At 39.2% G+C, this 25,038-nt stretch overlaps 1 protein-coding gene across 2 annotated transcripts in view; it reads left to right on the plus strand.

Moving 5' to 3' along the window:
- The window catches only part of ASCC1 (activating signal cointegrator 1 complex subunit 1), a 96,390-nt gene that overhangs the window by 1,786 nt on the left and 69,566 nt on the right, over positions 1-25,038 (plus strand). For both annotated transcript variants that reach the window (XM_054690592.1, XM_037497543.2), the window contains exons 2-5: positions 378-526; positions 1,970-2,069; positions 7,526-7,623; positions 11,618-11,796. In XM_054690592.1, coding sequence (XP_054546567.1) covers positions 415-526; positions 1,970-2,069; positions 7,526-7,623; positions 11,618-11,796 — 489 coding nt within the window. In that variant the 5' untranslated portion in view covers positions 378-414. The remainder of the gene's footprint in view (positions 1-377; positions 527-1,969; positions 2,070-7,525; positions 7,624-11,617; positions 11,797-25,038) is intronic.

A 25,038-nucleotide genomic window follows, 5' to 3' on the forward strand; every position in this document is an offset into this window, starting at 1 on the left:
ACCGGCGCTGTAGAGGCTGCGCCCAGCGCTCAACCCCTGCGCCACCAGGGGAGGCCCTCTGGTCTCTTAAAAGTCATGGCTAGGCTTTATATAAAGGGATCAACAACATTTAATCACTTTCTTTCTTTTAAATGCTGAATAGTTTACAATAGTTTACATTCCTGGAATGCACCAGGAATGGAATTGGAATAGTGTAGTGGAAAAATGCAGCAGTTGACTTAGAGCAGCCACATGGAGAAGTCTAGTGGAAAATAGTGTTACTTTTCTTGGGAAATACAGTGAACTGATGCCCAATTGTGTTTTTTCAGGTCTACATAATAATCCATATAATAGAGTTTTATTTCTGACAAAAAGTGAGGTAATCATTGCTTTTTCAGGATTTCACTGGAATATTTATTATTTGGAGAAAATATCATGGAAGTTCTGCGCCCGCAGCTTGTAAAAATTGATGGGCGAATTTACAGGAAGAATCCTATCCAAGAACAGACTTACCAACATGAAGAAGAAGAGGAGGACTTCTATCAAGGTGATCTTGGTTGTCTATGGTCAAATGAAAAGTAAAATGTTCTCTGTACTGTAGAGCAATTCTTGTTGTTTTGTTTCCATGTGTTTATGTTTGAGCAGGGAAATTTGAGCTGTTTGGCTTTTTCTTTTTTTTTTTTTTTTAAAGATTTATTTATTTATGCACACAAGAGCTGGGGTACAGGCCAGAGATGTGGCGGGGGCGGGGAGAGGATCCACCACAGACAGAGTGGGGAATAGAACAGGCAGACTGATCGAAATACACTGCTGAGGGGAGCAGCTGCTGAGACAGGAGAAGTTTGCCTTGCCATGTAGGTTTCTCCCTGGCCGGCTGGGGATTGAACTTGTGCTGCAGAGACTGTGGATTGCTTCATAGTGCAGTGCTTAACCCCTTGCACCACCAGGGAGGCCCCTGTTTGGCTTTTTCAAAGCTACATTTGTGTTGTTGTCTAGGGGACTGATGAGTTTGAATTGGATGAGGTGTTCTCAGTGGCAGTGATTCATAAGTCAACTTATGCTTCACCTTTCACAGAGGCTTAAATGTAATTGGGGGAATAATTTTAGTTAACTGTTAACCATTAATATTCTGTGACAAAATTAAATTCCTTTATAAAGCTGCAAAATAATATATGTATATAAATTATTGAAATAAATGAAAATATGTAAAATATTTTAGCCGGTGCTCAATGTTAGTTGTTATTATTGTGTTGCTATTTTTCTCGTCTTTGCAGTTATACAGGGAGTTCCAAATGCATAATTAATGTAACTTTATTATGATGTATGGGAGATTTTAAGAAGTAAGTTAATACTTGAGATGAATTATAAATATTTTCAGGCTAATTAACTTTGACTTGGGTTTAATGCATAAGTAGGACCTTTCAGTTTCTTTGTTTCTTTTTTTCTTTGTGGTTTTTTATCTTTTCTGTTGGGCCCTAAAACCTTGAAGGCTAGTCTTCCCTTAAGTTTTCCCCATTGTTTCCATTCTGTCTTGCAGTTTTTGAGTTCCTACTTTCACCCTCCTCCTTTCTCTGTTTCAGCTATCTAGAGTCACTTCTTCCAGTATCATCCTACTTTATTCACTGAAATAATTTTGGGCCTTAACACCACCAAGCTGTACATTCTCAAGAGGATGAATTTTATGTTACTTGAATTATATTGCCCAAAAAAGTTTCAAAAGATTTATTGTGTTTTAACTTCTGGGAGAAAACAGTTAAATAATGGTATGTATAGGATAGTTTTCCAAGATTTCAAGACTAGAAGATTTAAAATAGTCACGTGGTTTGTATTCTTTATTTTTCTAAGAGACATTCAGAAAGAAAATCAGAACAGTGTTCTGCAAAGTAAAGTGTCCCACTTCTGTGTGTTGATTGCTTTTTTAAAAACCCCAAGAGTGGTTGACAGTGGGGAAGCAGCAACTCTGAGAAAGAATGTTATGGTTTCTGTGCAGGCTTCATGGAATGTGCAGAAGAGCCCTGTGATGCCTATGAGGTGGTGCAGACCCAGCAAGGTTTCCGGTGTACGGTGAAGGCCCCCAGCCTGCTCTACAAGTGAGTGAAACCCTAGTAACTTCATGGGGAGGCAAATCAGCAGGGAAACAGCAGGGAGCTGACTCCTCTATTTCACATTTACTGCAGTGCTTGATTACTAATGATAACATAGTTGAATGTTTTATATTCTGGAATCACTAGGGACTGATTACAGATCTGTTTCATCATTCCACGTGTATCACCCAGTCCTCTTGATTTTGCCTCTTTAATATCTTTTGAAACCTCCACTTAACTCTTTCCTGCCACTCCCTGCCTCTTCTGTGGATTACTTCAAATAGCCTACTTACTGGTCTCTCCATAATGATGCTTACTCTCCTCCCAAATCAGTGCTCACACCCACAATGGGGATGATGATTTGAAAGGGCAGATGTGTTTATTTTACTACTTCTGTTTAAGTTCTATTAACATCTTAACATTGAAGATAGAATTCCATTCCATTAGTGTAATGGCCAAAATCTTGAATGACATAACCAGCCTGCCATTTTTCCGTCTTTTCACTCTTTCCCAACTGGCTTTCTTCAGTTCCTCAAATAATCTGTGCTCCTTCCTGCTTGAGAATGTTGGCATCTGCTGTCCCCTTTACCATAAAATCTCTCCTCTTCTTACTCAGTTATATTCTCCTTTCTTATGGAAACCTTGACACTATTATCCCTACCAACCACATTAGTAATTCTTCTATATGTTTTCATTAACACCCTCTCTCTTTTCTTTGCAGCATATCTCAGTTTTGTGTATTTTTTTTACTTTTTGATATCGTCTCCATTAGATGAGAAAATTCTTGAAGGCAGGATTGTCTTTGTTTTATAATCCCCAATTCTTATCAGAGACTGAGATGCTTATTCCAGTCATCATTATAAGTTGTTTGGAAACTTTATGATCACTTCAATATGTGCTTGCTTGCTTGAGTGATGGCCCATATTCTGTCCCATACTAACCACTAATAGGGTTTGTTTATGTGACTTAACTGGCTTTTTTTCAGGCTTGTACCTTATGAAGATAGGCTGGTCTGAGAAGTCCATAAATTGTTTTTCTATGCTGTGTCAGATAAATTAGGTACATGCAAGCTCCATAATAAGAGAAGAGCTACAAATATGGACTCATATACCTTTTGTGAATATGAGCTTCATATACCTTTAAGCTCCAAGAGGCAAATAGTTTCATTTTTATCAACCTAACAAGATTCTGAACCAGCTATTTACTGATGAAATTCTCCTGAATGGGGCCTCTCTGGTGGCACAAGGTTTAAAGTCTCCGCACTATCAAGCTATCAAGCTCACGCCAGCCACTGCAGCAGGAGTTCAATCCCCAACCAGGGAGCTAACTCACATGGCCCAGCAGACCTCTCCTGACTCACCTGCTGCTCCCCTCAGTAGTGTATTTCAGTAAATCTGCCTGTTCTGCTCCCCAGTCTGGTGAATCCTCTCACCTCCTGCACCTCTGACCTACAACCCAGTTCTTGTATGCATAAATAAATAAATCTTTAAAAAAAGATTTATTTGTATTTACTTATGCATACAAGAACTGGGGAACAGGCCAGAGGTGTGTGTGTGTGGGTGGGGGTGGGGGGGGTGAAAGTATTCGCCAGAGACAAAGTAAGGAACAGAACAGGCAGACTGAGGAAATACACTGCTGAGGGGCAGAGGGCGAGTCAGGAGAGATCTGCTGCACCATGTGGGTAGCTCCCTGACTGGGGATCAAACTCATGCTGCAGTGGCTGCGGATAGCTTCATAGGTTGTGTCTTAACTCCTTGTGCCACCAGGGAGGCCCTCAAATATTTATTAATCAGTGTAAACCCACCACAATACACCAGTATGATTTTGTGCATTTAGAGGGAAATTATTTCCTGGTTAAGTGGAAAATTATGTGGATGACTTCCGGCAAACCTTCATTTTAAGCAGCTGTATGTAAATATTTCTTTTAGAAGTCTGGGCTGCCTTTGTCCAGTTTGCTGTCATCTACATTCACGGAACAGAATTTTTTTTTCAATTTTATTAATTTTTTTATTTTTTACATCATTGTTCTTTTTTTTTTTTTTTACATAATTCTTCACTTTTTTTCCTTTTTTTCTTTTTTTTTTAAAGTTTTTTTATACAAGAACCAGGGTATAGGCCAGATGCGCGGGAGGGTGAGAGGATTCACCAGACAGAGCGGGAAACAGAACAGGCAGATGGATGAAATACACTGCTGAGGGAAGCAGCGGGCACAACAGAAGAGGTCTGCCACGCCATGTGGGACCCTCGCTGCCTGGCCAGGATCGAACTGGCACTGCAGAGGCTGCAGACAGCTTCACAGCACTGTGCTCAACTATCTGCGCCACCAGAGGAGGCCCTCATTGTTCATTTTTAAACAATATTTGCTTCCCCCCACCCCCACTGAATAGAATTTGTATGGGTCACTGAGACCCAGTTTCTGGGTTCTTCTTTCTGTCCCAACTCAAATGTGGATTGAACAAAGCCAGATGCATGACATATAGTTCTGCTCCAGTATCTCCAGTGCCAGTTTACAAAGCAGGGGATCAAGCTAGGATGCTTCTTGGACTGACTGAGGCTCTAGAGGAGAAGCCTTGGAACAGGAAGGAGATGAGAACAAATCTGCCATTTGGGAAAATTTTAGAAGTCTGGATTTTCAGGGGCCTTCCTGGTGTCTAGGAGTTAAGTGTCAGCACTATCACAGCTATGACCTGAGTTTGATCCCCAGCCAGGAGCTAACCCTCATATGGTGCAGCACACCTCTCCTGTCTTGCCAAATACTCCCCTTAGCAGTGTATTTCAGTAGCTCTACCTGTTACGCTCTTCACTGTCCCTGGCAAATCCTCTCACCCCTCACACCTCTGGCTTATACCCTAGTTTTTCTATACAAAAAAAAAAAAAAATATATATATGTATATATATATATATATAAAATAAAATGCTAGTCTTTATTTTTATTTATATTTTAAAGATTTGTTTATGCATACAGGAACTGGGGTATAAGCCAGAGGTGCTGGGAGGCAGGTGAGAGATTTACCAGAGAGAGTGGGGAGCAGAACAGGCAGATCCACTGTAATACACTGGTGAGGGGAGCAGCATGCGATGCTGCAATGACTGGCAATAGCTTGATAGCACTGTCTTTTTTTTTTTTTTTAAATTAATTTATTTATTTATACAAGCACTGGGTACAGTCAGAAGCGTGGGAGGGTGAGAGAATTCACCAGAGCCAGAATGGGGAGCAGAACAGGCAGACTGACGAAGAAGTACACTGCTGAGGGGAGCAGCGGGCGGCAGGAGAGGTCTGCGTGCCATGTGGGACCCTCCTCCGGTGGCCGGGGAGCAGTCGGGGATCGAACCGACACTGCAGAGGCTGCAGGCAGCTTCGCAACCCAGCGCTCAACCGCTGGGCCACCAAGGGAGACCCGATAGCACTGTCTTTAATCCCTGTGCCACTAGGGAGGCCCAAAATGCTGGTCTTTATTAAAAAAAAAAAAAGAAGCCTGGATTTTCAGTGTCTCCCAGACCAACTAAATCAAAGTCTCTGGGAGTTGGACTTTGGTTTTGAACTATCCCAGGTGATTTCACTGTGTAGCTAAGAATGAGACCCTCAATCTTTTTGGAATTTCCACTTACATATGCAACAAAGGAGTCATCCTTTCACTGCATGTATGTGTTATTGTAGTGAATGTTTTAGACTTTCCATGTAACCCTCTTTTGAGTCTGGCTGTACTTTTAACTGGATGGAAGCCATTTTGGGCTTAATGAGGATAGTACAGACTGTGCTGAGCTGTGTGCCAATTGCAACCCTTTTATGTATGATCACATTTAATCCTTACCCCAACCTTATGATACATAGGTATTATTCACTCCATTTTTATACTTGAGGAAATAGGCTTAGAGTCGTTAAATTATTTGCCAAAAGTTTGATTCTAAAACCTCTTTAACCACAATTATTTCCCGTTTTTTTTTTTTAATTTAAAAAAAAATTTTTTTTTTAGATTTATTTTTATTTATTTATACAAGCACTCGGTACAGTCAGAAGTGCGGGAGGGTGAGAGAATTCACCAGAGCCAGAGTGGGGAGCAGAGCAGGCAGACTGAAGTACATGCTGAGGGGAGCAGCGGGCAGCAGGAGAGGTCTACATGCCATGTGGGATCCTCCTCCAGTGGCCGGGGAGCAGCCAGGGATTGAACTGGCGCTGCAAAGGCTGCAGGCAGCTTCGCAGCCCAGCACTCAACCGCATATAAGAACTGGGGTACAGGCCAGAGGTGCAGGGGATGAGATGATTCACCCAGAGACAGAGTAGGGAACAAAACAGGCATACTGACTGAAATACACTGCTTAGGGGAGCAGCAGGCGAGATAGGTGAGGTCTGCTATGCTGTGTGGGTAGCTCCCTGGCCTGCTGGGGATTGAACTCGTGCTGCAGAGTCTGTGGATAGCTTCACAGTGCTGTGCTTAACTCCTTGCGCCACCAGGGAGGCTCTTAAGCATGTTTTTGAAAAACTTACTTACTATAATAGATTAATGGAGACAACAACATGTAAAACAAACCTGTAAAAACAAATGCAGTTTTTGACATAGTCATCCAGGGTATTGGCTACTATAATTGAAATCAGAAGCTGAAATGCTGTTGATGATGGGATAGCTTTTCTCTTAACTTTATAGTCCTGTTATGGTCTCTTAGTACTTTATAGACTCTGAAACGTCTCTCCTGGGATCAAATAGTCTCATTTACTTTAAGACATCTAATTAGTATGGGTTCCAGAAGATAACCTTGGATTTTCAGAATTATTTATACTGGAAGGCCTAGGCAAGTAATGTACTTGAAATCAATAAATGATGAAAATGGAATTGGTGAAGGATGGTAGGGAGTAGTGGGTGTTGTGATGAGTTTGTCTTCCATACTTAGGGATGTTGTTGCCATGAGTTCCATGCCTTCTATTTTTCTATAGAACCTGGAAATCCATATCTTTAGAGGAAATATAAATGTGTTGTAAATGGTGAATCCTGCTCTTTGCTAAACTCTTTACCTTTAATTAATCAAGGATGATTCTTTTATGATGAATTCATAGTATAGTTAATTTTGTTCTTCAAAAGGACAAGGGTCTCCCTCCTCCAACTGTAGACCCATTCCTTGCTGGAAGGAATGGGACTATGCTAGCAGTACTTCCACTAAGGCAGACCCAGGTTTTAATCTAATTTTAAGAGCTAAACAGGTATTGGGCATAGTTACTGTCTATGCATTATTTGTATGCTGTCTATATATTGAATTGGCTATAAGACAGCATTTTGCCAATGAGTGTAATGCAGCATGTTCTATGAAACTACATGATTTGTAATTTCCTCTATATTGAGATTTTAGTGAAGCACTTTTCTGTAAGGAAGTCATTTCTGGTCACACATGATTAAAACCTGAAGAAATTACTTATTTTGAACATTTTTACTTAAGCCCTCTCTATTAATCAATATTTCTTTATGTTTTAGGCATATAGTTGGAAAGAGAGGGGACACTAGGAAGAAACTAGAAATGGAGACCAAAACTTCGATTAGCATTCCTAAGCCAGGACAAGAAGGAGAAATTGGTGAGATCCATTATGTATGTTATATTTGTGGTCATTTTTATATATGTAGGGAATAATGTAACCCAATTGGGGTGATTAGTGACTCTGTTCTTACAGGGTTTTGTAACTATCAGCCTTTTTAGGATGTATCAGTATTAGTTCCCCAAATGAGGAGAGATGTATTTATACAACCTTGTCTTGATTGAGTACTTGGGCCTTCATTTTATACTTTACCATTTACTGATGGAATAAAGCTTCCAGATTTCATTGTGTATTAGGAGGTTTCTGCTTCGATAGCTTGAAATGGAATTTTTGAATCATTTCAAGTTAGAATTTGAAAAAACCAATGAGATCAGCAAATTTGAAATAAAGTTCAGCTCTTTTTATAAGTTTTATTTTAAGTTTTTACCTTGCCTTGTAGAATGAAAAGGGAATTATATGAGTAATGATTAAAATAACTATCTGATTCAATAACTACTCAAGTGAGGAAAAATAGTTTTGTAATGTAAATCAAGTCAGAAAATGCCTGTACCACCAATATCACTGTGAACCAAAGGCACAGGCTTGTGTTGTAAAATGACTTAAAGTGAGTGGCACTGTGGGAAGAATTCTTTTGTTAAGTTATTCTGAAACTATAGGACTTCTTCAAAGTCAAATAAGTGTAGTAGCCTCTAATAATCTATTTTTTATAAAGTTAATGCATGCTTTCTAAAAAATGGAAAGGTGAATAAATTATAAGTTATAAAGGAAGAGCTCTTGTAATACAAACCCTGAATGTAATTACTATTAACAATTGACTATGTTACCTTATTTTTTTTCTATCCATATGATAGTATATAGTAGCTTCTGTTGCAGTGATATTTATAGCATGGTATAAATGTGGAGACCTAATTTTAAGATACTAGAGTCATTCCAAAACTTACCCAGAAAAAAGGTAGGCAGGTTGTAGAAGTTCTTCTTCTTCTTTTTTTTTTTTTTAGAACATTTACTTATTTATGCATACAAGAGCTGGGATACAGGCCAGAGATGCGGGGGGTGAGAGGATTCACCAGAGACAGAGAGGGGAACAGACCAGGTGGATTGACTGAAATACACTGCTGAGGGGAGCAGCGGGCGAGTCAGGAGAGGTCTGCTGCGCCATGTGGGTTGCTCCCTGGCCAGCAGGGGATTGAACTTATGCTGCAGAGGCTGTGGATTGCTTCATAGTGCGGTGCTCAACCCCTTGTGCCACCAGGGAGGCCCAGGCTGTAGAAGTTCTATTTTGACTTAGCACAGTGTTTTTGTGCTAATTGGTAGAACTAATTTAATTGAAAACGAGGGTAAACTGGTTTGTTGGTTATAGGGAAGTGAATATACAGAGAAGTCAAATTTATTGGTTAGAGTAAATTGTGATGTAAAATCAAGATTGCAGTTGGAGGCCTCCCTGGTGGTGCAAGGGTTAAGAAGCAACCTATGTAGCTGTAGCACGAGTTCGATTCCGGGCCAGCCAGGGAGCTTCCCAGCAGACCTCTCCTGACTTGCCCACTGCTCCCCTCAGCAGTGTACTTCGGTCAATCTGCCTGTTCTTTTCCCCGCTCTGTCTCTGGTGAATCCTCTCACCTTCCACGAATCTGGCCTGTACCCCAGTTCTTGTATAAATAAAAAAATAAATCTTTATTTATTTATTAAATTTATTTATTAATCTTTTAAAAAGATTTATTTATTTATATGCACAAGCACTGGGTACAGTCAGAAGCACAGGAGGGTGAGAGAATTCACCAGAGCCAGAGCGGGGAACAGAACAGACAGACTGATGAAATACACTGCTGAGGGAGCAGCAGGAGTGGCAGAGAGGTCTGTTGCGCCATGTGGGACCCTTGCTGGTGGCGGGGGTCGAACCCAGCTTCGCAGCCCAGCACTCAACCACTGCGCCATCAGGGGAGGTCCAGTAAATAAATCTTTAAAAAAAAATGATATTGTCATTAGATATTAAATAGGCTTTTTATAATTTAAATCAATGCCTTTACTGATTTTCTTCCTTTGTGTATTCTTTGTGTAGTTCTTAGACTCATGCCATGTAATGCTGATCTGCTCTGATTTTTATAGTCGTAGGCTATTTTTAACCTATGGTCGCTTTTTAGTAATTGCATGATAACTTTGAAATTTTCTGAAAGTCAGTCTGAGTACCTTTCAAGAGCCCCTTTTAGTTTTCTGTGTTGCAAAAAAGAAAACATGTTCTTAATTTTATTCTCTACCAAAACCCCACAGATTTAGTTTTTTTATACAAAATGTTTATAGAAATAAAACATAAACATGAGTTTTAAGTTTCCTTTCCTTTTACTCCTTTTCCTTTTAGTTACTCACCATAATTTTGGCCTGTGAAGGAGATAATTATAACTTCTACTTTCCTTTAATGTCTCAATTTACCTTTGAATGTCCCTCAATCAGTATTTCTCTTACACAATATTTGAGTACCTGTTATACTTTTCTTTGCTGGGCATTTGAGTCCTATGGATTCTCAGAATATTCTTTCTCATAGTAAACGTAATGTTATTAGAAAACATTCTAGCTCTGCTTTATACATTTTTTGGTTGTAATCTCATTTTTTTCCCCAAATAGTTCTCAGACTAATCCTTTTGAAACAGGGGCAGAGAGCCCACTTTTGAGCGTTGGAGTCCCTTCGTGGTCACCAACTGAAATAGGGGCGGAGAGGGCCACAAAAGAGGCCACAGGGTCTCTGAGACCAGAGAGCCACCAAAAGCCCCAAAAGGTCAAAAAGGCCAATAACCAAAAGCTAAAAGACAGTGCCTGATAAGAAGACAGGTCACTGTGGGTTTTCACCCATGCACATAATTGCAAGAGAACTTAGACTCCAGGAACAGAAGCCATGGGGTTTATTTACCAACAGAGGAAATAACAAGCTCACTGTACCCACAAGTGGCGGCCACCTCACCCAGGTACCAACAACAAACAGCTCTTAGAGGCACCAGGCCCGGGCCTTTGGTGCTCCTTTCAGGCAACTTTAGAGACAGGCCCAGGGCCAGTCCGTGACAGAGTCCCTCAGCTCCTCGTCCCTCCTCGCAGGGCGGCTGCTGGATGCTTCTTTTCCTCTTTCTTTGGAGGCTGGAACCGTCTTCTTTTCTTCAGGGGTCTGTCGTCATTTTTCTTTCATCTTCAGGGGCCCTGGTCGTCATCTCCTTCTTCTGGGGCCTCTCCTTGTCATCTCCTTTTTCTGGGGGGCTCCCTTAGCTCCCTCCAACCCTGGCTTATGTCCTCTTTCACCCACAAGTCTGATTGGACCATTTAGCACCAATCAGCTCGCAGCTCACTGCTGATTGGTTGATTACAAATGGCAGTTATTGAGCTCTGAGGAGCAACTGCCACAACTGACTTATGGTGGGCAGCACGGTGAGAGACCACCACTGTCCTGCCGGCTCCCACCTCTAAGATGGCTGGATTCCCGTAACACCTTCATTCATAATTTACTTCTTAGAAATTTCCATCTTGTTTCTCTGGAAACAATTCTGTTTCTTAAGAAATAGAAAGGAGGGCATCCCTGGTGGCGTAGGGCTCCCTGGCCGACTTTGCCCTCGCCCACCTAGCCTACCTCGATGCCCTGAGTTTGATCCCCGGCCAGGGAGCTGGCCCATATATGGCACAGCAGAGCTCTCCTGTCTTGCCCGCTGATCCCCTTGGTGTATTTCAGTAAATCTGCCTGTTCTGCTTCCCGCTCTGTCTCTGATGAATCCTCTCACCCCCCGTACCTCTGGCCTGCTCCCCAGTTCATCTACTCACACACACACAAACACACACACACAATTGAAAAGAAAAAAAAAATACAACACAAAAACATAGCCTGGATCAATGAAGATGAAATTACGCCAAAAGATGGAAATTTGATGTCCATAATACAATATACATGTGGGATGAATGTTTTTACTTTTAAGTTTCCAGTTTCATATGTAGAAGATAATATTGCTTTGTTAACTTGTTAACCCCTCTATACACCCCTCCCCCTCTTTCTTTTTGCTTGCAGTGATCACTGGCCAGCATCGAAGTGGTGTAATTTCAGCCCGAACTCGAATTGATGTTCTATTGCTCACTTTTAGAAGAAAGCAGCCCTCCACTCACTTCCTTTCCTTTTTTCTCAATGAAGCTGAAGTTCAGGAGCGATTCCTTAAGTTCCAGGAGGAAGTGCTGGAGAAGTGCTCCAAGGTAAGTAGCAAATAACAGAAAGCAAAAAGTAGAAAAGAAAAAGCAAGAGTGCAAAAATGACTCAAAATTCAAGTAGTAGAAAAATACAAATCTCTTTTTTGACCAAAAAAGGTAACCGTTTTTAATGGTTTCTTTAATTCTGAACTTAAAAAAAAAGTATAGACATACCAGTTCATAAGTCTCTATATGTTATAGAAATAACAAGAGTCAGCCTAATATACACACTGTTCTTCCCCTGTGGGTGGCAGTGTTAATGAGATGCCATTATCTATAGATCTTCTGCCTCTGGGCAGTCATGGTTCATTTGGGGTTAGTAACTAAAAGACAAATTTGTATATAGAATTATCATGCTTATGTAACAATGAAATGCTTGTGATCACTGTAATATCAGATAATCTGGATTAGAAAACATTTTAAAATTCCTTTTGGAAGTAATTTTACATGATTTAAAGAAATACTTATTGACTAATAGAAAATTTATGAAAGTAATATGCTTACTATAGAAAATTTATGAAATACTAATAAATATCATCTATAATCTTACAACCGAGTTATAATACTATGGCATATTTTTAAAGTATTATATGTAGATATGTAAGTGTCTGCACACATACCTTTAAAAATAAAAGTTAAGGGCCTCCCTGGTGGCGTAGGCATTAAGTATTACCACTAAGGCTTGAATTCTATCCCCAGCCAGGGAGCTAACCCACATGGTGTAGCAGACCTCTCCTGTCTTGCCTGCTGCTCCCTTCAGCAGTGTATTTCAGTCAATCCACCTGTTCTGCTACCCACTCTGTCTCTGGTGAATCTTCTCATCCCTTGTACCGCTGGCCTATACCCTAGTTCTTCTGTGAATAAAAAAAATCTTAAAAAAAAAACATTAAAAAATTAACTTGTGTGTGGTTTTATATACTGCTTTTTTTTTTTTTAAAGATTTATTTATTTATACAAGCACTAGGTACAGTCAGAAGCACGGGAGGGTGAAAGAATTCACCAGAGCCAGAGAGGGGAACAGGACAGGCAGACTGACAAAATACACTGCTGGGGGAGCAGCGGGTGTAGCAGAAGAGGTCTGTCGCACTGTGTGGGACTCCTGTTGGGGGCGGCGGTGGCTGGGGATTGTGGCGGCCGGGGATCGAGCCAGCGCTGCAGAGGCTGCAGGCAGCTTTGCATTCCAGCGATCAACCACTGCGCCACCAGGGGAGGCCCCCTAGCACCAATTAAAGAGACTGTCTTTTCCTCATTTTGTGACCTTGGAAGTTATCATAGGCTAGGTGCTGGTATGTACTGGGTTTATTTCTAGGCTTTTTGATTCTGTTCCATATATCTTATTTTTGTGCCAGTATCATATTGTTTGTAATACTGTTGCTTTGTTGTTAAGTTTGAAGTCAGGTAAAACATATGTTTAGCTTTATTAGAAATTGCCACACTTTTTCAGAGTGCCTGTAACTGTTTTGCAGTCCCACTAGCAATATGTGGAAATTCTAAGTGCTCTTCATTCTCATCAGCATTTGATATTGTTGGCATTTTTATTTTAACCATTGTAATAGGTGTGTAGTGATATCTTACTGTGGTTTAATCTGCATTCATTTAATGGTTAGTGATATTGAACATCTTTTTATGTGCTTTTTTTGGTCATCCTTCTGTTGTCTTTATGTGGTATCCACATCTTCTGTCTGTTGTAAAATTGAGTTGTTTTCTTACTGTTGAGTTTTGAGAGTTCTTTATATGTATTCTGGGTACAAATCCTTTCAAGGATATGGTTTGCAAATATTCTCCCCCAGTTTATAGCTTATATTTTCATTCTCTCACTCTTGCCTTTCACAGAACAATAACTTAAAATTTTTATGAAGGGCTTCCTGGTGGCACAGGAATCAAGTCTAAGTGCTACTAAGCTATCACCAGCTACTATGGCCTGAGTTCGATCCCCAGCCAGGGAACTAACCCATATGGTGCGCAGACCTCTTTTGTCTTGCCCGCTGCTCCCTTCAGCAGTGTATTTCAATCAATCTGCCTGTTCTGTTCCCCACTCTGTCTCTGGTGAGTCCTCTCACTCCCCACACCTCTGCCCTATACCCCAGGGCTTATATGCATAAATAAATAAATCTTTGGGGAAAAAAAGGAGGCTGTAAAGGTGAGTAGATTCAGACTGGGTAAATATGAGTAGGTAATATGGAATTATAGATAATATGGAATCCTTTTTTTGAATTGACAAAATTGGCATTTATGTGATTGAACAAGGACATCTGTAAGTCAAATACAGACTATATATATATATATATATTTACATATATACATATGTATATACACATACACACACACACACACACACACACACACACACACACACACGGTGAACCATCAGAATATCTTTTTTCCCCTTAACATTTCTTAGCAAGATGATTTTATTATCAATGGAAGTGAGTAAGTGGAAGTAGGATAAGAGAAGATCATGAACACTGCGTTTTCAGTATATGTTCGTAATTTGGTTGGGAGGATTGGTAAGTTTGCATGGGAGGATTGGTAAGTTTTACCTTTTAACTATTAACTTTTTGAAGTGCAGTGATTATATATTTTTGGATTGTTACAAATTCTGGTGTGCAAGAAGCAGATTATAATACATTAAATTTTTTCCCCTCTTTTTATGCATATATATGTGTTTATGCTTTCTCACTTCTTTTGGCTCCTGGCATGACTGACAGGGAACAAATATTGGAATGATTACTTTAACTCTGTTGGAATGAGATTGGCCACTATGAATATCATGCTGGCCTTAATTAGTCTGAAGTACTTCCTTCCTGCTTTCAGAGAGACTCCATACTGACATTGCTTTTTCCCTGCTTTTAAATCAGGTCCTGATAACAGCAGGGAAATAAACATAGCATGAAAGGGTAAATAAGTAAGGGATCATTATCTACCTATTATGTGGAAGAATTTTTTGGTAAATTTCATTCTGATGTTAGAATTGCAAGCAGATGGCTGTAAAAGCCTGTAGGCATTTTTCAGTAGTACTCTGCATTTATTTGCTCCAACTAAAGTAAGTTCCCTTCTGATAGCTTTTAAGAATATACACTATATGATATGCTCTATCATTGAGATAGCAGTTGTTTCCTGAAAGACTGTGTGGCTTTTGGTCTTGTTTTGGTTCCTCTGAAACTCATTTAACATCTCTCATAGAGTTTTTCATTTCTAAAAAAGGAGTGATTTCAACATTCTTACAATAAAAAGGTGACATGCTTTGGTATAAAGTTGCCTCATATTTTTTTTGGGTTTACATATATATTTTTTATAAAAATATTTTTTTTAAGATTTATTTATTTATGCATACAAGAACTGGGGTACAGGCCAGAGGTATGGGTGGTGAGAGGATTCACCAGAGACAGAGTGGGGAACAGAACAAGTGGATTGTCAAATATACTGCTGAGGGGAGCAGCGGGAGAGTCAGGAGAGATCTGCTGCGCCATGTGGGTAGCTCCCTAGCTGGGGATTGAATTCATGCTGCAGTGGCTGCGAAAGCTTCATAGGTTGCGTCTTAATCCCTTGTACCACCAGGGAGGCCCTACTCCATTATAAAATGGAGTTGATTTTAAAAATCAACTTTCTTGAGTTATAATTTATATGTAATATAGTGTACCCATCTTAAGAATATACTTTGATGAGCTTGAGGAGTATATATGTCAGTGTAAAACCCACCACAAACAAGATGTAGACTATTTCTACCATGCCATAAACTTCCTTCCTACTTCTTTGCAATCTTACTCTCTGCCATAGAATATAGGCAACGACTAATCAGCTATCTGTTATTATTAAGTTGCCGTTTTTTAGAATTTCATATAAATGGAATTTTACAGTACATAGTCTCTTTTGTTCAGTGTAGTATTTTTGAGAGGCATTCATATTAGTATTAGAAGGTTCAAATGAACTTTCAAAAGTTTATTTATTTTTACTGCCAAATAGCATTCCTTTGCATGAATGTACCAAAATTTGCTTATCCTCCCGACTGTTGGTTGGCTTTGGGGTAGTCTAGTTTTTGGCTATTATTACTATTATAATTTTGTAAAAGATTTATTTTTATTTATTTATGCATACAAGAATTGGGGTATAGGTTAGAGGTGCAGGGGGTGAGAGGATTCACCAGAGATAGAGTGGAGAGCAAAAGAGGCAGATCTACTGAAATACACTGCTGAGGGAAGCAGCAGGCGAGACAGGAGTGGTCTGTTTGGGCCGTGTGGGTTAGCTCCCTGGCCAGAAATTGAACTCATGTCCTCATGTTGCAGTGGCTGGCAGTAGCTTGATAGTGCTAAGACTTGATCTCTGCACCACCAGAGAGGCCCCTGATTATTATAATTTTGTATAAATTTTTGCACTAAGTATATATTTTTTTCCTCTTGTTCAAAATACTTAGGAGTATGACTATTGGATCAAGTGCAGGTTTATGCTTAATTTTATAGGAAACTGTCACACCTTTTCTGAAAGTGAGTGTGTCTGTTTTACACAACCACAAATGATATATGAAAGTTAGCTTGCTCCACATTCTTGCCAGTATTTGGTGGTGTATTTTGATTTTGGCCATTCTGGTGGGCATGCTGTGATGGCTTGTGGTTTTAATATATATATTTTTCCTTGGCTAATCCTGCTCAGCCTCTTTTCATGTGCTTACTGGCCATTTGTGGCTATGCCTTTGTTAAGTGTTCAAATCTTTTGCCCATTTTTGTTGTTGTGGTTTGTGGTGGTACTTTTTCTTTTCTTTTCTTTTTTTGAGCCCCATTCCCCTCTTTTTTCTTTTTTAAATTGTGGTAAAATATGCATGACATCAAATTTCCCATTTTATGTGTACTTTTGCCTCTTGAGGTGAGGTTTTGTTTGTCTGTTTACTATTGAACTATAAGAATTTTTATATGTTGTAGATATGTGTCCTTTATCACATGTTTTGCATCTGTTTTTTCCCAGTTTGTGTTTTGTCTTTTACTTTGTTAGTGTTTTCTAAAGAGTGAAAGTTTTTAATTTAATTGAGTCCAATTTTTTAAATTGCTTAAAGTTTTCTCCTGTAAACTACAATCTGTAACACTATGCTTTATGTTTTAGCTTTTATGTTTAGATCAGTGATTTTTTTTAAAGATTTATTTATGTATACAAGAACTGGGGTACAGGCCAGAGGTGTGGGGGGTGAGAGGATTTACCAGAGACAGAGTAGGGAACAGAACAGGCACATCGACTGAAATACACTGCTGAGGGGAGCAGTGGGTGAGTCAGGAGAGGTCTGCTGCACCATGTGGGTAGCTCCCTGGCCTGGGATTGAACTCATGCTGCAGTGGCTGTGGATAGCTTCATAGGTAGTATCTTAACCCCTTGCGCCATCAGGGAGGCCCTGGTCAGTGATTCATTTTGAGTTAATTTTTATGTACAGTGACAGGTAAGGAGTAAGCTTTGTTTTTTCCCCATATGGATGCCTTGTTGTTCAAGCATTGTTTGTTGAAAAGACTATTCATTGAATAGCCTTTATACCTTAGTCAAAAAAATCAAATGACATTATCTATCTGGATTTATTTCTGAACCTTATTCTATCCTTGCATCAATACTACATAGTTTTGATTACTATATCTTTCTATTAAGTCCTTTAATTATATAGTGTAATTTCTCCAATTTTGTTCTCTTTCAAGATTGTTTTGTCAATTCATGATCCTTTGTGTTTCTATATAACTTTTGGGATCATTTTGTTATTTGCTGCAGTGGCATCTGTGAAGGCCTCTCTGTCAACGTCCTTGTGATGATGGCCCCAATCCAGGAACAGTATTGACCATGGGGACGGGGGAGGGGAAACCTGCCTCTTTAAGCAAGTTGGCCACATGGGGGCAGTGAGTGGAGTCTGCTGGACATCATCATAACCATGTTTCCAGTGGCCTGCGCAGGGGCCTGATTTCTTCACTTGCATCAGGAACAGAAAATTCAGTGAAATGATCTGCTCCCACACTCACAGGTTCATGGCAGGTGTAACTGAAGAAATCTTCAAAGATTGTAATGTTTTCCCCATTGTACTTATCAATCCAGCCAGTATAAAACTGGAGAGAGGACCATGTACAATTTGAGAACCATGTCCAAATCCACCAGATGGGAAATGATGTAAAGCTTGATGTTATCCAGTATTTCTGAGGCTGCCAGGTAGATGTGGTCTCAATCAGATCAGCTGGGTGGTAAAGCAGCCAGCTCCTCTGGGAGGTGTTCATGCAGTTCTAGGGCAAGCCCAGTTGGAAGGCTGCCTGGGGCAACGTTCACTGCCTTACCCACATCTTCCTGTCCCCTTCAGCTATCTTACAGATGACTTCCCCAGTGGAAAGGTTGAGAGTGGGAGACATTTTTTTCCTTACTGTCTTTTTTTCTTACTGACTATATGGTACACGTCATTGTCTTCAAAGGTTGAGACAGGATCACAAGCTGGGAATTGATCTCTTTACTTTTCTAGTACAAGTCGTACCCTGGGATGCTTTCTCTTGTTATTTAAGATCCGGATACTTAAAGACTCTGGTTAGTGGAAGCATTCAGTTGTTTTCTTGGGGGTGGGGGTTAGGAAAGTGTTTAGAATATCACAGCCTCAGACTGCAAACAATAGCCTCTTTTATAAGGGCACACTTGTGATCCAACCTGATTCCAGCTGTTCTGTGTTGGGAGCCTCAGGCTCAACAGTATTTATCACTCTGACCCTTTATTCCTATAGATCCAATAGTGCACCTTCTATGCTGGATGCCAACCCCCTATACTTCCTTATCCAGCACAGTGCTGGGTCTCTAAAGTCTCAGGTCTACAGATGTGCCTCCTGAGTTAACAGGTATAGGCAGGCACTTGTGTAGCAGCCACCCCTCTCTCTCATGAGCTGTACTGCCCTTGTATCACTACAAACACTATTCAATTACAATTCTTCCTACCCCTTTCTGCTAGACAGTTACTCCTGATTTATGCTGTAGTCATTTTTTTAATCTTTCAAGGATTATTCACTTTGTATTCCTGCAATTTAGTTGTGAATATATGGAGGAGGTATCTTATCTTACTGCATTTCTCTGCAATCTCTCTTTTTAATTCTCTGTGTCACAAAGATACAACACAACAACAAATGTGCTAAGTATGGTTTTTATCTGTTCATGAAAGGACCAAGATTGTTATATAGACTTTTTACATTTCATGTAATTTCAGAGATGTATGGGTTTAATTCTACCATCTTGCTATCCATTTCTGTTTGTCCTATCTTTCTTTGTTCTTTTTTTCCTACCATTTTTGGATTTAGGGTTTTTTAAAAAGTTCATTTGATGAATACTTGTCTTATTAGCTATACCTCTATTTTTTTCAGTAAATACTCTAAAGGTTTATAGTTTGTCTTTAATTTATAATCTTCAAATAATATTACACACCCAAAAATAATATTTATGTATAATGTAAGAAACTTACGATACATCACTGTTTTCCTCTCTCATGTTTTTTGTTTTATTGTTATCATTAATTTTGTTTCTATTTCTAAATAACATCTTATGAGGTTTCTTACAGTTTCTGTAGTTCTGGAAACTATAGAAACATTTTTGCTTGATTTTTTTTACATTAATTTTTCTAATTCATATCACATTAATTTACTATACTCTAGGCTTCTTACCTCAGCATCTGTATATATCACACCACACCCAACACCAAATGTCAGTTACCATTCACCACCAAGCAGTGAGCATCATATACCTGTTCAGCTGCTGCTTCAAATCCTAGGGGTTTGTTTTTAGCTTTGTTTATTCATATTACACAAGTGAGTGAAGTCACATGTTATTTGTCTTTTCATTTAAACCTGCATATATTCTGGATTTATCCATGTTATTGCAAATGACAAGATTTCATCTCTTTTAATGTCTGATTAGTATTCCTTGTGTCTATTTTCTTTATCCAATCACTCATCATTAACAGGCACTTGGGTTGTTAACATATTGGATATTGTGAACAGTGCTGCAGTGTACGTGGGGGTGCATATATCTTTTTGAATTAGTGTTTTACATTCTTCAGATAAATACCCAAAGGTGAGATTACTGGGTCATATGGTAGCTCCGTTTTTAGTGTTTTGAGGAAACTTCATACTACTTTCCAAGGTGGCTACACCAGTTGTGGCCATTTGCATATCTTCTTGGGTGAAATACCTGCTTATTATAGATCCTCTTACTATTTTTCAATCAAGTTGTATTTTTTTGTTGTTGTTGAGTTGTATGACTTGCTTATATATTTTCAGTCTTAACCTGTTGTCTGATACAGGGTTTGCAGATACCTTCTCCAATTCAGTAAGCTGTATTTTTAGTTTGATGATGTTTATTCTCCACTGTTTGGGAGATTTTTACTTTGATATATTCCCATTTGTTTGTATACTCTTTTTTTTTTCATCTTGCTGTTGGGGACAAATCCACAAAGACATCACTAATTACAACAGCAAAGAGCTTTTGTTGGGGGGTCCTCCCTGGTGGCACAAGAGGTTAAGACACAACCTGTGAAGCTATCCGCAGCCACTGCAGCACGAGTTCGATCCCCAGCCAGGGAGCTACCCACATGGTGCAGCAGACCTCTCCTGACTCGCCTGCTGCTTCCCTCAGCAGTGTATTTCAGTAGATCCGCCTGTTCTGTTCCTACTCTGTCTCTGGTAAATCCTCTCAACCCCACATCTCTGACCTGAATCATAGCTCTTGTATGCATAAATAAATAAATCTTTAAAAAAAAAAGAGCAAGATTTACTTATTTATGCATACAAGAGTTGGGGTACAGGCCAGAGGTGCATGGGGTGAGAGGATTCACCGGAGACAGGGGAGTGCGCCATGTAGATCAACTCCCTGGCTGGGGATTGAACTCGTGCTGCAGTGGCCATGGATAGCTTCATAGTGCTGAGACTCAACCCCTTGTGCTACCAGGGAGACCCGGTATTTGAGGATTCTTAAGAGTAGCAGAGCCTTCCTAGTTGTTTTTGGGTTTTTTGGTAAGGAGAGTGAATTTTTTCCTCAGTGTATATAGATGCATTAGCTAGTTTTTATATAATTTTAACATTTTATTTATTTTATTGCAATAACATTGGTTTACAGTACTGAATATGATTTAGGGGAGGAGGTATTTTGAGTTTCTCAACTCCAAAATATATTCTATTCCCACATTGTTAAAAAGAGATATTACATACCTCAGATATCATCTAAGAATTTTTGTTCTTTAGGAATATTCTAATAGGAGGAGTAAGACTTTATCTTCTAAAATTTTTTTTTTTTTTTTTTTTTTTGGTAGAAAAAGTGGGGTATAGGCCAGAGGTGTGACAGGGAAGAGGGTGGGGTGATGAGCGGATTCACCAGAGACAGAGTAGGGAGCACACCAGGCAAATTCACTGAAATACATTGCTAAGGGGAGCAGTGGGTGAGACAGGAGAGGTCTGCTGTGCCATGTAGGTTAGCTCTCTGACCAGGAATTAAACTCAGGCCATAGTGTGATAACGCTGAGACTTAACCTCTAGGCCACCAGGGAGTCCCCCAATCTTCTAAAATTTTTGATTAGTATTTTTCTTTTTTTGAGAAGGTGCATTTATCTTCCTTTTCAATTCTTTTGGGGATCTCTGAGGTGAAAGGTACTATTGAAACATATATTAATTTACATTTGTATTCTGCCCTATTTTATTAATTTTCTGTTGCTGCATAATTAATTAGCACAATTTTAACAGTTTGAAAATGTATCCTATGATTTCACAGTTCGTAGTGGTTTTGTAGATGAGTCCTGGTGGGCTCATCTGAGTTCTCTGCTTAGCAGAATGTCACAAAGCTGAAATAAAGATGTTAAGCAGACTGGTCTTTTAGCTGGAGGCCCTGGGGAAGAATCCACTTCCAAGTTCATAGAGATTATTGTCATAATTCAGTCCTTGTGACTGTAGGTCAAAAATTACATTTCTTTGACATGTGGTGCCTCTAGCTTTTGTCACATCCTTCTTGTGCTTCAAATCTCTGACTTCTCCCTCCAGCCAGAGACAATTGTACTTTTTAAAGAGCTCATGTGTATGGATTATAATTACTTCCAGATAATCTCCCTCTTCTAAGATCAACTGTGCAATTTAATGTAGTATAGTCACAGCAGCAGTATGTTCACAGGTTCTACCCACAATCAAAAAAATGGGAATTATGTGGAAGCTGGGGTCATTCTTAGATTTCTGCCTACCACAAATATTCATTTTAATTTTTAAACATTGTTGTGAAGGTGACAATTTTGATACAGAAACAACTTTTCTACGCTCAGATTTCACCCTGTCCTTCCCTCACCTTTACTTAAACCTCTCTTTTTGTCCTTTAAAATAGTTTACTTCTTTTGTCTGTTTATTTTGTAGCATGCTTGTCCTTGACCTCACGTTGACTCTTCAAGAATATTGTGAATTTACCTTTTAGAATAGTGTTTCCTGAAATCACCTTCCTTTGTGTTGATCAATTATATGAGAAAGGTCGTTTGATTACAGACATTATCACTATTATCCCTGTGCTTCAGCTCCCTAAGCCTGAGTTTTTAATGTAGGATTTAAGTGTCCATAGACATCAGACACAGATTTTTCATCTCTGTGATCAGCAGACAAACTGCACCTTATTTTTTCATTCTTTCCTTTCTTGCATTAAAATTCAAAGATGTCTTACTGTCTGTGAGTTCTAGAAGTATATTAAGACCCTGTATATCTCTCAATCATTCTATAGCTGGTAATGCAGCTATAACTCCATTTTATCTCACAGCAGGGTTCAGTAGAAAGCACATCAGTAATGAAAAACAGTAATTCAAAACTGTGTTTGGTGGAGCATTCTAAAGGCATATAGATCTGTGTGAAGCAACAGGGGATTTCTTTGGCTGCCTGGAGAAGCTGAATAGCTTAAAGCTCCAGAAACTGCATAATTCTGCTCATATTGTAGTGGGAAGGCTGACACTGGGCAGAAATGACTAATGGATCTGTGTCTCTCCACCTCCGGTTAGGATTATTTTTTTTCCTATTTGTATTCAATGAAAAAAAATACATAAATAAAAATATTTTGTGTAGTTTGGGATTTCTTTATGTATGAAGGGAGCTGTAGGATTTGTAATTATCTCTTATTAACTAATTTAGAATGAAGTGGGATAATTGTCTTTGGTTAAGAGAAGTTGTTAACTCAACTCCTGAGTTTTGACATTGGGTAGGAAAGTAAGAAAAGGAGATATTTACTAAATACATGCCTTACACTACCTGGGTGGAGACAGTTGTTGTGAACAACATATTCAGAAGATGTTTTCTGAATAATCAAATTTTATAGTACTGAGACAAGGGCTATTAGAAGGGAAAGCAATGGCTGCCCAAAGGAGAGATTGTGCAGTGGTCAATAAGAGCTTAATAAGGGAGGGACACTTGAGCAGAGTCCTAAAGAAAGGACAAGTATTTGTATCAGTCTAGCAAGATGGGCATCAGGCATTCTGGACAGAAGAAATGCACTTGCAAAGGTGTAATAGATATGTTATAATTTGCTGTGTTCAGGGGAGAGTCAGCAAGAGTTTAAGCCAGAGCCTGGGAAGTGAGTAGGTAGGGAAGAATTAGGAATTAAGAGCAGAAAGGTGAATGGTATCCTGGTTGTGAAAGTTATTATGTGGATTAAGAATTTTGAATGTATTCTGAAGATAGTCATGATCTAGGAAAGAAAGTAGGAACTAAGGTGATTTACTTAACATTGTAGAAAAATAAATCTGAAGCAGTATGGATGATCGGTTAAGGCTTGAGGAGTGGAGTACCAGAGGCAGATACCAGTTAGAAGATATTGATACAGCCTATTGAGAAAAAGATTAGAGTCTGTGGCATATATAGGAGAGGATATATTCAGGCATAGTTCAGAGGACTGTTCTAAAATGGGGATTATTGTAGTACTTCCTTTTAGTGTTATTGTAAAGAATAAATGAATTAATTTAAGGTGTTTAGAGCAGAGCATGGCACATAGCTAGTACTGTTTAGTATTAGCTGTTGTTATAACTATATTGTGGATCACAATATGAGAAATGAGGGAAGTGTGGCTGAGGGTCTGATTTGAACAAGTAGTATATTGTTAACCCATTGCTGATGTTTAAATGATCAGTGTCTATATTTGGGAATAAATGTAGTTCGGTAGATGGATTGCTAGCTAGTAATTTCAACTAACTTATAGAGGAATAGTTAAACTTACACAGAGGAAAATGTTCTTTATGTAACTGTAGATTTAGTGTGTCTGAAGGAGGAGGTGAGTTCAGGATCCTATTATACCAGTTAAGCTGTTAGAAAAGTAGTTTTAACTATACTTTGTGTTCATTAAAGGTAACACATCTTTTAGTAAAGGGGAGATGCTCTTTACTCCTATTTAGAGGGTAAGGATATTTATTTATTTATATTTATTTTTATTCATTTATTGCATAGAAGAACTGGGGTGCGGGCCAGAGGTGCAGGGTGGGGGGTGGTAGTGAGAGGATTCACCAGAGACATAGTTGGGAGCAGAGCAGGCAGGCAGATCCACTGAAATATACTGCTGAGGGGAGCAGCAGGTGAGACAGGAGAGGTGAGGTCTGCTGCACCATGTGCATCAGTTCCCTGAACTCCAGGATCTAACTGAGGGATTGGGGGTGGGTGGGAATCAAACTCAGGCCACAGTGGCTGGCGATAGTTTGATAGTGCTGAGACTTAACTTAACCCTTGCGCTACCAGGAGGCCCTAAAGGGTAAGGATATTTAGACAAAGCTTGATAAAGTTATTTTTTTTGGTCAGTATAAATGCTATTTGTCCTTTGTTTTTAAAAACCTCTCCACTTTCCTGTAGTTATGTGTGGATAGAATTTATAAGTCTGAAGCTTATACAATTTAACAAGGTATTCTATTAATAACACAGAGACTCTCAAATCAAAGTCAACTTTTTGGAACATTCTTAAAGAATAATAGAAATGACTCAGCAGAGCCTAATTTAGTTCCTGATGGTGCTTTAATAGGGAGAGCATTTGGTATTTTTTTGAGTTTTACGTAGTCATGTAAAAAAGTCAAGTAAAAAGCAAGAAGAGGGGGTATTTATTTATCCTGTACTACTAAGTGCCAGAGACATCACATATATTTCATTTAATGGTTAGAACAACCCTGAGAAAGAAATATATGTTTTACAGATGATAAAATTGAATTTCAGAGTGATTAAGTTACTCACCTCTGGTCACAATAGTGAGAGATGGCAGAATTTGAATTTATCTGGTTGCAAAG

Source organism: Talpa occidentalis, unplaced genomic scaffold, assembly GCF_014898055.3.
Source record: "Talpa occidentalis isolate TD23 unplaced genomic scaffold, MPIMG_talOcc4v2.1 talOcc4.8, whole genome shotgun sequence".
NCBI lineage: Eukaryota > Metazoa > Chordata > Mammalia > Eulipotyphla > Talpidae > Talpa > Talpa occidentalis.